The sequence below is a fragment of the Brachypodium distachyon genome, chromosome 3, assembly GCF_000005505.3.
Source record: "Brachypodium distachyon strain Bd21 chromosome 3, Brachypodium_distachyon_v3.0, whole genome shotgun sequence".
Classification (NCBI taxonomy): Eukaryota; Viridiplantae; Streptophyta; class Magnoliopsida; order Poales; family Poaceae; genus Brachypodium; species Brachypodium distachyon.
The window spans coordinates 18520906-18536354 of record NC_016133.3 but is presented as its reverse complement, the minus strand read 5'-3'; the positions used below and the strand labels follow the sequence as shown (position 1 = coordinate 18536354).

At 45.1% G+C, this 15449-nt stretch overlaps 1 protein-coding gene and 1 long non-coding RNA gene across 2 annotated transcripts in view; both read right to left on the bottom strand.

Moving 5' to 3' along the window:
• Positions 1-15449, bottom strand: part of LOC100838188 — a 47954-nt gene that overhangs the window by 5073 nt on the left and 27432 nt on the right. The window contains exon 5 of the mRNA XM_010238200.2: positions 10-99. Within this exon, the coding sequence (XP_010236502.1) occupies positions 10-99 (90 nt within the window). The remainder of the gene's footprint in view (positions 1-9; positions 100-15449) is intronic.
• LOC104583590 lies at positions 11249-12384 on the bottom strand. Its single transcript, XR_731423.3, has 2 exons — positions 12240-12384; positions 11249-11625 (listed from the first exon to the last, which is right to left on the bottom strand). It is a non-coding gene; the product is annotated as an uncharacterized LOC104583590 (long non-coding RNA).

Sequence of the window (15449 nt, the reverse complement as noted above, 5' to 3'; positions counted from 1 at the left end):
GATAAATACCTGTTTGTTGCAGCGCAGATTTTTTTTCTGGCCTCACACTTCCTCTCATCTGCCCTTTCCACTTGTTCGACAATCAGGTTCCTTAAATTTCTGAACAAATATACAATATAATTAATATGAAATTTCCATGGCGGGGCGAACTAGTGCAGAAAATATGGTAGGGAGTACTTACACAGAAGATAAGGTCTCATCGCACGGAACATTCAGCACATCCAGCTTAGAAGAAGGGCTCAGATTTTTGTATGCCAATAACCCCTGCTTTAAACAGCCAAACGGCAGTTCCGCTGACTTAAGTGTCGATTCACTAAAATAGTTGCCAATGTCAATAATCCATTTATCTCCATCTTCTGAATAAATCAATGGCCTGTGAACAAAATTACATTATTCAGTCATTTACTAACAAGACTTGAAGAAAAAAAAACTGCTAAACCTCAACTATGATTGCATTTACTTCTTTTCTTTGTCTTCTTGGATGACATAAAACAAATTAATGTGCAGATTCGCCACAAGTGAAGGCACCACCCGGTCTTCAAAATCTCCAGTTATGTCATTGAGAATTTGTTCTGCCTGCTCCTTCCTTATTTGAAAAATCTGTTTAAATCATTTGCCACATATATCATTCCATTTAAAATACAGAAGGAACACTCGAACAGATTAATATTTTAAACTATGGAAACTAAACTCTAAGTTTGGTGCCAGATTGTCAACTGTTGCAAATGAAACTCTCTTTTGATTAAAAATTGAGAATCACAGTACAGTAGTAACGGGAACATGACTATGATACTAGACTAATGCCAACAAACTTTTTGTGCTCAATAACATTATTAACCAATCTAAGTATCCATAACTAGCTACTGCAAACCAGCTTTGAAGTGAGGAGTTGATGCATCAATGCAACACGAAATGATTCGCAATTGCTGCACCAGCAGACCCATATTCATTCTCACACCCAGAACTTCTCTATGGCGCTTGTTAGAGATATAAGATGAATTTAAGACGACTATAGACATTTATGGAGGTACATGAAATCAGGTAATACAGATAATTAGAGATGTTAGCACTTGCATACACATGAATCATAATCACAAAGAATTTTGAAGCCTCTAGATATATACTATCTAACTAGTAATTATATTAGCCGTTATTTTCTGCGACAACATCTTATTGCACTGGTCAAACTGGGAGACATTTAAGTCCAGATACGACAACATCTTATTGCACTAGCTTGTAACTTTCATACTATAAATAAGCTTATCAATTGTTTTCTATAATTACCTCCCCAAAGGAGCCGCAGAACTCCAAAAACTGAATGGCACGGCCGACATCTTCAGGCCGCAGCTCTACACCTGCAATGTGAGTCAGCAGAGTACCCCTGGGTAGAACTATTTCAACTGGTAATTCACCGACATGATCGTCTGTCCTTAGGCCCTCTTTGGGTTGCCCTGCTTGTTAATAAAAAGGGTTCCACTGGTAAACAAAGATCCACGAGATTGAACAATTTTTTGATACAGCGAAGACTTGCAACGCAAAACTAGTACCTTCTCTGTACCAATTAACTTCAGTGCATCAGCCACAGCTTCTTTTCCCTTATTTAGCAACTCCCGGACAGAGGAGCACCCGGATGCTTTGGCAGCACGGTAGATTTTCCCAGTCGGTGACTCACCTCTCTTCACCCTGCCAAACAAAATAACGAGACCTTACAAAAAATACATAATCCGACATGATTGAGCACCATCCTATATCAGCTTTGCATGGCTCACATGCAGTTGCTGCAGTTGCAATCACCAACGCATTTCGGGCATTTCCAATTCTCCTTCTCCCCCACCTCGGCGGCAACCTCTCCATACCTGTTAAGCAAAGAGAACCATAAAAAACCCGTAGACAAGCTCTCGTATGACTACCTATGACAGCCTGTTTGTCGGATCCCGGAAAGGACTGGCATTGAAATTAAGAGAAGAATTGTTGTAGTAAAGTAAAACCCTTATATGGGCCGGGCCATAAATCCTACGTGGCGACGACCAAGTCAACATTCTGCAAGCACGAGTCAAAGACACCTACGTGGCACGGTCAATCCTACGTGGCAGAGAAAGACTAGTCAACGAGTCAAGTCTCTCATACCATGGTCAAAAGGTCAAATGAGCTAGAGTGGGGGGCAAGAAAAGTGAGAGGATGGGGCCCTTAGTCCATGGTGGACCATGGACCAAGCCCTACTTTTCTCACATGGTGCACACAAAAGCTATGGACCAAAAGAGCTACTTTTACCATTTTGCCCCCACTTTTCTTTCTCCCTCAAGGGTAGCCATGGTCTTTTGTTATGGACCCCTAAGCTATAAATACCCCCCATGGGAGCATGCATCATTCACTCTCACTTGAATAAACTCAAGGGGAGAGGGCTAGAGCCTCTTGCAAAGAGCTCTAGTTTCGAGATCCGAGAAGACGCGTTCGGCCCGGACTCGAGGGAGGAGGGGTTGGGTTAGAGTTCCGAGGGTAGCTTAACCTCGATACTTGGAAAGACGCTTTCAGTCCAAGTACGAGGTGGCCCCGACGAACCTCTCGCCGAAAGGTGTCTTGGGAAGATCTGCTCGGCCCAAGCCCTAGGCTAACAACCCCCTCAAAGCCTTTCCTAACATAGGATTAAGTCGCACCCGCAGAGTCGATCGAACCTATTCAAAAAACATCGACGTGTCAACTTGTCCAAGTGTACGACGACCTTCGCTATAAGGCCGGTGTACACGCCCTACCTTATCCCCGTACTCGTGCCATCGAGCATTGGCACCCCTTACTCTAATTGTTGTCGAGAACAACAACAAGAATAAATACTCAAAGGGGAATAATATGAACATGGGAGCTTCATATATATGTATCTGCAATTAAAGTATATTGCTTTGAATTCTTGTAGAATGGATCAATGCCTATCTCAGCTCGGGTGGTCAGCCAGAGAGGCATGCAGGCTGTGCACCAGGGTTCGACCTCCCAATTTCGCATTCTGGTGTCTCACTTTGCGAAAATTAAACTATATATGTATACTGTCGGGTGGGAATCACGTCTCTCCTACGGTTTAAATTCAAAAATAAGAACATAGTAACAATTAAATTCAAAATTAAGAACTACAGTAACAATTCCGCAGCAAAAGTAATAGTGAAAGCAGTAAAATCTTCAATAGTAGAAGGTGAAAACAATAGCGGCCACAGATTTGCAACGCAAGTGGCTTCCACACAGAAGATTAAAGAAATATCATCCTGGCCATCCAATCTTCGCTAGGATGTACTACTCCCTCGGACTGGAATGAGAATTTCGATAGATTTCTTTGCTTTAAAGCATAGTTGCTCGTAGGTTATGCTCCTTTGCTTCATCCCTATAGTCTAAGGATTGGCAATCAAACAGTAGCAGTAGACTAGCCATATTCATCTTCTACAGTCTCCTGTTTCCCCCTATTTAAAATGGTCAGCCTAGGCAGCAGAAAAAAAGGCGCTCTAATCGTACTCGAGCCCTTAATCCCTCAATAGGGCTTACTTATCCGAGTCGATTCTGTCCTTCCTGTGCGAAAGCAAGGCCTCTTTCTCGACTTTACTTGAATGCCATTTACTGAGCTATCTTCTTTTTTCTTCTTCTACTTGAATCCCCGAAGGCAGGGATGGACGTTGGCTGTAACCGTGGGCGCAATTCGCCCTCGTTGTATAGCGAGTGAAATTCAATGTACAAAAGAAGATAGTCTCCCCCCGGTACCTGACATTTCCACTACCCTTGAAATCACACTTGTCCTTAAGTGTGGTGTGGCAACTTCACTGAAGCATATAAGACCTTAAGTGTGGTGTCGCAACTTCAGGGAAGCATATACTCCCTCCGTTTCATAATTTTTTGTCTCAAATTTGCAAAAAAATGGATATATCTATTTCTAAAAAGCGTTTAGATACATGTAATATTTCGACAAGAATTATGAAATGGAGGGAGTAAGATAATACCAAATCATCCGTATACAGCACACAAAGTCAAGTTAATTTGTATTACCTGGTAAGCAAGCATCGCTCGCAGTACTTCATGGGGCAGCGTTTTCCTACCGTTTTGCAAGTCACCGGGTGATCTCGTTTCCTCTGACGGCACTGGGGCAGAGAAACAAACATCAAGCGAAACTCGAAAGATCCGATCCATCAACACAGAAAAGGAAGGGAGGAGGAAGAACCTCACCTGGTGGCAGGTCCACAAGTAGTCCTGAATCTCTGGTCCGGCGGCTACCTCCTGGGCACCGACGCCATCGGTCTCCGCGGTACCCCCGACCACGGTGCCGGCGCTGCTCCCCTCCAGGACTACCATCCTCTTGCCACCGGCGACCAACTCCTCTGGGGCTGGATTTGTCTCCGGATCCATCGGAGACTCCGGCAAAAGCTCGAGCACGGGGGATCGGGTGGGATGGAGGGGAGAGGTGGACGGGCTCAAGAAATTGCGTGTGAGGCAAAATGGTGCCTTTGAAGAAACCGAAGACTAGATAAACAAGAAATCGCGTGTGGAAGTCACTGATTTCTTGCATTGTTGGAAGGGGGAGGTGAGCATTAATCATGTGACAATTTTGGAAGGAAACGCGAAAGCAGAACCAGAAACTGTCCATGGCTTGGAAGTAAACCAGCGGCGGCGCGCGTCCAGGCAAGCGGAAAGGTGGGGAAGAAGACGGAGCCTCCAAATTTTTGAAAAGCGCCTTTCCCCCGCTTACCTCCAAAACCTTCCTTTCTTCCTATATACGCACTGCCTTTTCTTTTTCATAAAAACTGACGGGGGATAGGCCCGATGTAGTCGAGCCCGGAATTTTCTGCAGTCCATAAGCCTGAGCATGGCCCAGCACTAAGCCCGAAAGTGTACTGCTCAGACTTAAACACTAAAAAAAATGGTGCTTACCCCTAGAAAAATGTGCTAAACATTTTCTAATAAAAAATGTGCTATACACATTTCAGTTCCACAATCAAAATAGCCAAATCCATTCAAAAAACACATTGAAAACTGATGTACTATTTTACAACATCACACAATTATGTACACATGAAAACATTACCAAAAAACAGTTGAGCAAAGCTAGTCATGAAAGAATTGGACATCTTACTACTGTTCGAAAAGATGTTGGGTCACTCCGCCTCTCTCTTTGCCACCACTCCCTCCCATAGTCCCATTCCTGGTGATCTCTCCTTTTCCTCGGGTCCAGTGCTCCCGAAAGTGTAGTGCAGGTTTAAACGCTCAACAAAAAAAAAATGTGCTCCTCCTCAAGAGGTACAAGAATTTGTTTAGTACAACAAGTTACAAAATGGGACTAGGTGGTACAATAATTTGATTTACAGGTGCACGTTTGGTCATAGACAATGGGGGGCGACACTTGTATTGCATATTGACTTGTTCATTTTACGCAAAGCCTCCCGCGATGTTTTGCTTATTAGAAAAACCTTAGAATCAAAGTTAAAATACTGGCGGTACAAGCTAATGATAGAGATGAGACGAGACGATAAGGATGATGCATGATGACGGGGGTACAAGCTAATGGTCATCGAAGACGGCGAAGAAGTGGATGGGGGATCTGTTAGCCCGGACGCAGAAGGCCGGGCGGAGCGCCACCACGTCCTCCATCTCCCTCATGCGCCACAAATTAAGGTCTCAAGAGACAAGGCTGCTGCAGAAGCAGTAGATAAGAAGGCAGGAGAAGCACAAAGGCAAAGGAAGGTCTGACTCGAGATGCAGGACAAGACGAGGAGCGACTTCCGTTTTCGTTTGCTACTGGCGTCATCGAGGCTGCAACCCGTCACACTGCATCGCGTTGGAAGGCCCACGCGCACACGACATGTCTAGGTGCCGACACGTGTATTCTGGGGGAGCGTGCCTCCATGGGTCACCCACCACGGCCAGCGCTTCGGCCTTCCTTGGATCTCTGGTGCTACAGAGGGAGGATAAGAACAGGCACTGGAAGGGGGGATTTGATTTGGAGGTTTTTCTTTAATGACGAAATGGCGCGGGGGCTTTGTGTAGAATGAACAAGTCAACCGGTAGGCCACATGTTGCCCCCCATTGGCTATGTCCAAACGTGCAATGGAAAACGTGATGCAAGTTACTGTACGCGCAATACATGTTCTTGTACCTCCAGTGTTATGTACCGTAAGAAAAATGTGTTGAACACTTTCTAAAAAATGCTCAGACTTGAACGCTCAACGGAAAAATCTGATGCTTCATTCAAGAAAAATGTGCTGAACACTTTCTAGAAAAAGAAAATAATGTTATTCACATTTCAATTCCACAATTAAAATAGCATAAACCATTAAAAAACATATTGAAAATGAAATACTATAACACAAAAGCACGCAGTTATGTACCCACGATATCCAATAAACTTCAAGGCCTAAGGCTGCAGGTATTCTCGACTCCTCAGGGCTCCATGCCCGTGCTCCTTATCTTCTTTAGAAAATACCTTACTTGTGCTCATATTTATAATACACTGACACTGCACAGGTCTTTTCTCCCAACTCCTCCATATGCGAAGGGCGTCTCTTTGAGTAGAGATCGATACATCCATTAAGTGTTTTGTTGGATTTTAATTTTGCTGTAAAGACCATGCACCCCGAGAACCTCCTATATCTACACATATTTCTTCTGTTTAGTGCTCGGACTTGAAAGCTCAAATTCTAAAAAAAATGTCCTGAACATTTTCTACTAACAAAATGTGCTGAACATTTTCTAATAAAAAATGTGCTATACACATTTCAACTCTACAATTAAGGTAGCCTAATCCATTAAAAAGAGAGTAAATTTCACACAACCACAGTTTTCTGGGGCAATCTTCTCACGTAGCCCCTTTGCTAATTTGTTCGGAAAACCACATTTTTTCAGTCACACTATAACAACAGGCCCAAAATGACGATTTCAGGCAATTTGACAGTTTTTCTTATAGACCGGCCCACATGTAAGACGCCACGTTGGACAGACCCGACCCGTCATGATAGCTCGTTATGTCCAAATCTTAACCATAGGCAATCTCTCCAGTACGATGTCACGGATGGAGAATACCATTATCCGCGTGTCAAGCATGATTATCACCATCCTCCAAGCCGTGAAGAACTGCCAGTAGAAACAGCCACACGCATAATGGTGCCGGAGAAGAGGGCCCTGTTCGATCAACTCCGGTGTCGCCATGCCGAACCCGAAATCCTCCCATCTTCAGGCGACGGATTTTCTCCTCGAAGAGAACACAAAGCCAAAGAGACTTTCTTCCTTGTGTGCCAACCAGATCACACGCCTTCCGTTGCAGCCTCCTCCTCCTGCTTGGTGGGGCGTAGCAGGAAGGGGGCGCTCCATTCCGAGATTACCCCATGGGAAATTCAGTGACGCTCCGGGGAATCAGGACGTAGCGCCGTTGCGCGTAGGGGATCGGAGACCACGAGCTCGGTGAAAACTAGGGGCAACTCCTGATGACTATGATTACCGTTGTTGTGGTCGCGATTTTGTGGGCGCGGATGTCCGATGCGTGGAGGTTGTGGACGAGCTCGGGGTTGGGGGCGAGGAGCACGCGGGCGTCCATGGCGGTCCAACAGCAGTGGTAGGGAGGAAGGAGAAGGCGAGGTCAACATCGACGAGGGCGAGCGCACCGGCCGCAGCGAGGGAGGAAGGGTAGAAGCCGCCGAGGTCGAGGAAGGCGCGATCGGTGAGGAAGCGAGTGAAGGCGATGCAGGCGATCGTGGCGCGGGCGAGGTCCTGCTGGGTCAGGCTCGTGAAAGGGAAGGGGTCCCTATGGGGAGTTAAGATTCGGGCATAATGTGCTATCGGGTTGGGTCAGCTCTGTCCGACGCGGCATCTTACCTGTGGGTGCGGTCTATAAAGAAAACTCTCAAGTTGCCTAAACTCGTTATTCTGGGCTTGTTATTATAGTGTGACTAAAAAACAATTAGCAAAAGTGGGGGTTGCATGAGAAGATTGCTCTGAAAACTGTGGTTCTATGATCTTAAAAAACGCAATGAAAATGATACACTATAGTACAACATTGCACAAGTAAGTACCCATGAAAACGTTACGAAAGAACAACTAAGAAAAGTTGGTCACGGAAGATTCTGACATCATACTACTCCTTCGGAAAAATATTTGATCTCTCTAGCTCTCTCTTCACCTCTCTCTCTCCATTCCAGGTGATCTCTCTCATGCCTCGGGTCCTCTCATCCACCACTGGATTCGTCGCTATCCGCGCTATCGGACCTTCTCGCTTTGGTCGCGATGGTTAGAGCATTCTTGTGGAAATTCCACCAGAGAGCCAGGCAAGTAGAGGGGTAGTTCCGAGTTAGGTTTCTGGCTCCATTGGTGAGGTGTTTTGGGAGGTCCTCATCCCCACGTGCCTACCACGGCGAGCCGGCTTTCCGTGTCCCAGGCCTAGTTTTGAAAACCGGACCAGGAAAACCGGTGAACCGAAGGTTTGGCTTGGGCCACCCGGTTCAGTTCCTGTGCAAAACTGCACGAGCCTACCACGGCGAGCCGGCCTTCCATGTCCCGTTTTGAAAACCGGACCGGATCGCGGGTTGAACCGGAAATAACCGGAACGGGCGGCCTCTGCGGACTGGAAAAACCACTAGGGTGAACCGGGCGGTTTGGCTCGGCGAACCCGGTTCAGTTTCTGTGCAAAACCGCAGGTAATTTAATCTGGTCCAGCTGTGAATTGAGCTGGCTAACCCCTTGCTCTCGCCCACGAGAAGAACCGGCTAGCCTACTGGGCTCAATTGTTTGTTTTTGAGCGAATACTGGGCTCAATAGTTGTTTAGGAGAAGTATGTTTTTAACCGAGAAATACACCGTTGGGCCTGTTATAGTGGGCTTTTATTTGCACTTGGGCTATGTTTCTGGTTGGGTTGGGCCAGTTTGACCCTTCGTGAGATATGAAACAAGGCACGACACTGCTGTCAGTAGCAACAATCTGTACAATTTCCCTAAAAAAAAGACAATCTGTACAATTTCACGTAAACTTAAATTAATTTGGAAAGTCAACTGAAAATATATTATTTCCATATCTATCTAAAAAGAGTAAATTACAAAAAACCCACCACATTACTGGCGAGGGTTTCACATAGGTATCGATCTACGTTTTAATTACTAAAAACCACTGGATTTGTTTAACCGCTCGGTCACTAGCGTCTAATCCCAAAACTGACGAGACGGTCCCACATGTCAGGTCCTAGCTGGCGCTACGTCAGCTGTTGGGCTATATGAGTCGTCTCTCCCGTCCACTCTTTCTCTGGCGCGACCCTATCACTACTACAAAAAGCGTTACTACTGCAAGCTCACCCTTGACGCAGCAATAAAAAGTGTTAGGACAGATGCACAACAAACAAATCTGACACTCCCTCGCAAGAAGCGTCAGAGAAGTTGTACACCTCTGACGCGTGCGCACTACTGACGCTCGTTTACTTCAGACACGTCAGGAGAGTGTTACACAGCTCTGACGCTTGCTACCATAGAAGTGTTAGTGGTTTGCTTTGGGAGTGTTACACAGCTCTGACACTTGCTACCGTAGAAGTGTCAGTGGTTTGCTTTGGGAGCCTCTGACACTTGTTGAAAGCAAGGCGTCAGGGTTTTTATGCTGCTGCACTGACTACATTTTATTGTGTGACTTGCGTGTGTCAGAGGTCAAATACACTGGACGAGCATATATATGTAAACACTCTAAAATGTACTGACAAATTTATAAGAAAGATAGGATGGCATTTTTTTCTCAATTGCACCGGTGGATCATCATATACTATTATGATGGTGATGCGGTACAAATTCCAAGATTTTTGAAAGGGATTGTCTATTTCTCAGTCGGCTATCAGTCAACAATCGTAGCCATCAAATGAAGATTTTCTTATCCATCGGATCTACATTAATCTTACATGAATCTCAATGATTGAATCAAAAGGTTCTTAATATCGACTAAGAAATAGTTATTTCTCAGTCGCCTAAGAAATAGCAAAACCGTTTTTAAAAACCATTTCACCGTACAACCCTTGTCATACACTGGGGTGTTCAGTCGTACTAAAACCACTTCCTATACATAGGGTCACCCTGTTTGGCCTGTTTGGCGCCCGACTCGCCAACCGACCGCTCGCACGCGCCTGACCCATCAGGGCATGTACAATGGGGCTGATTTAGGTGTCTAGAAGAGGTAGTTTTGCTGAGGTGGAGGAAAGAGATTGAGAAAAGACACCAGTCCGCTTGTAGTTCTACAGACAATCTAGTAGACAACCTATAGACAGATTATTTACCATTGTATGTCTGTTGTCTATAATTTTTAGTAAAGATTTTTTAGACAGCATATAGACAGACTATTGTATATATTACTTGCAAGATTGTCTGTAAATCACATGCAAAACACTATAAATGGCTGTGTTTCTGTACCTTTGTACATCCCCGCATGCAACGTAAAATTGTGTCGCCAATCACCTCCGTAACTGCAGCCCGCGCGGCCAGGACCAGGCTTGCATGCAGCGTAAAATTCTTTTGCCGTTCAGTTCCGTAGCCAGGCATGCAAGCGACGTAAAGTTATTTTTGATCTGCTTTTTTTTATCGGTGCATGCTTTGTGTAGCTGTGACGTAAAATTATGTGGCCGGTTCGTGGGGCATCGATCGTTCTGGCTGTAAAATTATGTGGCCGGTTCGTGGGGCATCGATCGTTCTGGCTCGTATTCTTTCAGTAGACTCCGTACCAACCACAACAAGATACACGATAGAAGTATGCTGTTAGGGAAACGCACTAATTATATATATGTTTCTAATGCAAGCCATTTGTGAATTACAAAAGCTAATGTTCAAGCACTACAAACATTTTAAGGATATGTTCTGTTGCACGCCTGCCAATACAAAGTACACATTTATAAGCAAAATACACTAAATGGACGTGGACACTAGAAAAGGAACAAAATGAATAGTTGCACTGCCCGTTCGACAGTAATTAGCAGCCTCAAACTATCTGTCTTAGAAGAGATTTGCAATGTTAACGCACCATTTCCATTAGAAGATATCTCCATGAATAAACTGATGTGGTCTTGCAAAAGATTCGCGGCGTCCGTGATATGGTCCATAATGTGGTAGCAGATTAGCTTAAAGCATTTGCAATGTGATAAATTTGTCAATTTTGTCATGCTTTTTAGGCCATTCCTTCTCCCCCCAAGGAAACTGTGAGTACAGAATTAGCTACGAATAAATTTTAAATCATTTGATCATTTATCAAATGAAAAAAATGTGTCAACTTTATCGTATCAGCACAAAGAATTAGCACACTGAATATCATGAATAAATTTATCACATTCAAGGCATCAAGCTTGCTGTGCAATAGAACTGTCGTTAAACTGCCAAGAAGGGTGTTAGTGTCCACCCGATTGCAATCGAAATAAATCAAACCCAACACTGGTAGGAACCAAGCATTGCTCTGACAAACACAAGCTGTTGCCAACATGAAACACAGCACATCACCGGAGGAAGAGTGATACACCTTTTGGGCATGACGAGGTGTCGATTTGCAGAACTCCTCCTTGCACAGATCAGACAAATTTGTAGAAATTGCAGCACACCAGTAATTTAGGCAGCAGCGTGATGCGATTCTCCTTGCCCTTGCAAGTCCCCTCGTGCTGGAATTCTGCTCCAAAAAAAATCGGATGAGATCGAAACAAAAGAGTGCAAAGGGAGTATGATCTCACGCGAAGATTCCTTGCACCAAACGGTCATAGCAGAACTTATATATAAACCATATTCTTCGGGGCATTAGCAGAAACACATGGCATGCGGTTGAGAGCAAGGTCTGAGTGCAAGCATATTATTTGGGGCATTAAATTATGTTTACAAACCAACAAATTATGTTTCTCTACTAATTTGATAAAACTTCCAATTTCGTGCCACCACAAGGGTTATCTCATAAACAAACAATTTGGCTCTCAAATTTTATTTTTCAGAACCTATTTGGGACCTCCCTAGTTACAACTTACGAACATGAAGCATTATGTATGGCATATGATCTCAGTTCAACAAATAGCATATGATTTACATTTAGTTCTTTTGGAGAAATCAATGATTACAGGAGATATATACACACATTTTATGCACATATGTTCCTGCTACAGATTTCATCAAACACCTTGGTGGCATGCCAAACCACATTGGTGCCAACCCGTACCCTTGCAGCAGAAAAGGAGGAAAGCCAAGAACCGTGACATCCATACGAGTATTAGGGAAATTAAGTTGGTTAATGTTTACCTTGGCAACCTGCGTTTGAGAGACCTAAGCACATGCCTACGTCTGAGAGTTGGAGGGAGATCTGGAGGGACAGGCCTGAAGGAAGGCATCGACGAGAGGAAGCGTTAGGCAGGAGAGGAGAAAACATTCAGTGAGCAGAGCTGACGAGCACCTCCTAAAATAAATTCCCCACGTCGCTGCCTCAGTTCCTCACGCTGGAGTGGAGTGGAGTGTTAAAATATAAGTGGATTGCCTAGGCTCTTCTATCTGATCGGTCTTTTGGTTGGGTTGGCTAGCGCATGAAATTTTTCATGGTATCGAAGCCAAGAGGTCTTGAGTTCGAGATCCGGTTCGAGTTCGAGACCCAGTTGCGCAAATAAATTGCGATGCCACTTTCGATCCACGTTTAGGCCTGTCGGAGCCACACATGAGGGGGAGTGTTGAAGTATAAGTGGATCACCTAGCCCTTTCCATGAGATTGGTCTTTTGGGGAGGCCTTGCGCTCGGCGAGCTCGCGGTAGGCGTCCCGGTCTAGCTTGTCGAGCTGCTTCTCGCGGTGCTCGTCGTCGAAGCCGCCGCATCTGCCGGCGGCGCCTAGGCTCGATCCCGCGGCCGCCACGCCTCTTGTCGTCGTGGTGTCACGGCAGATGCCATAGGATGGCTTGAGTTGGGACCGATGGACGAAAGAGGATCCGGAGGAGGGATGGCGTGGTGTAACCACGCACAAGTAACCGTGAACACGAGCTTTATCCAGGTTTGGAGCCCTCTTGTTGAGGTAACAATTCTACTCCTGCTTTGTTAGTATTAGCTGGGATACTAGAGGGCTACAATGGTGCTCCTTGAGCTGTGTCCAGAGGAGGAAGAAGGAGATGAACTAATGTCTAAGAGAGGAACCCCTCTCACACGAGGGGTGGAGCCTCTATTTATAGGCCTAAGATGTCACACTGACGTGTGGGCCGGAAGCAAACCCTAGCAACCCCCGGGCCCGCCGGGTACCCCCATGGTTCCCTCCGGATTGTCCGGGAGGGGACAATGCTGCTTTGTGCTTTACGTACAGCCAGATGGCGGGCACTGTAGCCACGCCTCGGCCTGTTATAAAGCCGGCACACTCTTGGTATGCCGGCCTGTTATAAAGTCGGCTCAACAATGTCGGAGTACTTGCTTACGTCAGCCTTGCTCTCTCTAACCCGGCCAATGTGTGTGTCGTCATGACCCTACCCGGGGTCATTCCCCCGAAACTAGTTCCCGAAGCTGTTGTGGTCCGACAAAAATTGATGTCGAGCCACGACAGTTTCCCAAACCTTGAACTACTCAGCGCTAAGGAGGATTTGACCAGGTAAAATGCCGACACGATCCGGAGCTTTCTCAGCCTCTGACTCCCAATTGGGTTACCTTCCCGGGTCTCGCCGGTGTTGCCTGTATGTCGTGATGAAGCATTACTGTTTTCTATTAATAAAGATAAGGTGAACATGGCGGCAAAACTACCTTTTGGGAAACCCCGCCCAGAGCTCCCTCACTCTACTCTAGCATCAGAAGACAAGGGAACTTTTCACACTGAATACAAGGGCAGTTTGATATCATCAACATACAACAACAGAATAGCACGTCCTCGAGGATAAACTGATACGAACATGGCCGAATCATGATCACTCCGAGCAAACCCTGCCTGGATAACCACTGTGCTGAACTTCAAAAACACCTTGTACGATCCCCTTCGAATGGAAAAATCCAATTCAATGAGAATTTGGTTCACCCCACACGTACCCGTCATGGACAGCCTGCTTTTCTATGTTATATAGACTTGCATGTTACTATTCAGAGTCAGGATATTCTATATAGTGTGAATATTCCCTCAAAAAGCTTGATTCTAGTGCAAAATGATCAATATGTAAAATCCGAACAAGTAATTGCGGAGATTCGTGCCGGAACGTCCACTTTACATTTTAAAGAAAGGGTACAAAAACATATTTATTCCGAATCAGACGGAGAAATGCACTGGAGTACTGATGTTTATCATGCGCCCGAATATCAATATGGTAATCCTATATTCGTTCTCTGGATTCCCATATTCGTTCTCTGGGCTCCCATATGCGTCTTCTAGGGTTTCATATTCGTATTCGTCCTGTAGGATCTCATTTTTATATAAGGTTTCATATTCGTCTTCCCCACTGGAGATTATATGAGGGGTCTTGGAAACTGTCGTGACGCTTTGGTGACGAAGGTCACCGGGGTGACTATGGAAGGATTCCGTGGTAGTCTCTGACTCCCTCCAACTCAATCAATATCAAGAACATGTCGTGAGCATGGGGGTTTGGCCGACTACTAAACTATACTATTGGCTAGGGCTAGGTCGGGGAGTTATACATTTGTGTATTGATAAGACCGTTCACAATTTCTTGAAGCTCGATCTCCCCCCCCCAGATGAACCATATAGCCAAGAGAAACCATGAACCAGAATAGAAGTGCTTGCCCCACCCATGGTTTCTACAATACAAAGCACCGGGTAGTGGTAAGGTGGAAGCAGTACTCACTAGTAAGGTATAATCTGTTAAGGATGTTGTTCAGCCCAAAGGTGCTAGCAAAAAAGAGAAAAAGAAACAAATTAAGTGTCATTATGATATCGGGAAATCCAAAAGGAACTCGAGTTTTTGGTGCGATCGCTCGGGAATTGAGACTTATGAATTTCTTAAGTGAAATAAGGGAGCTTTCTAGGCCCATTCACTCTACTTAATACTTCGCACCTTGGTCGTCTGGACCGTGCCCCGGGAGCGCTGATCAATGATAGAATCAAATAAGATTAAGAATATGAATCAAATAAGATTAAGATATGGATCAAAGAAAGACTACTTCTTCTCGATCCTAAATTAATAAAATAAAGAAATGAAATTTCTTTTATTAATTTTAAAATTTTAAATAAGGAATAAGATTCAGCACCACTGACATTTTTAGTTGGCGCGGTATTTGTAGTTTCAGGCCGAGATTATCCTGCCTAATCTCGGATAGCTCGAGAAAGTATTTCTCCGCCGACACCTACGCCACGCGTCGCACTTACTCTGCGTGTCATTTTTACAACGGGAGGATAAGGTTCGTGACACTGTTGGCATGCCTTTTGAGGCAAATGTGTCATCCCATCGGACAGAAGAGCCGGCAAGCCATTAAGAGCAGAGTTTCGAATTCCGTCCATTGCCTTATCTCCTCATAACTTGGCGAGATTCACTGCGCCACCTTGCG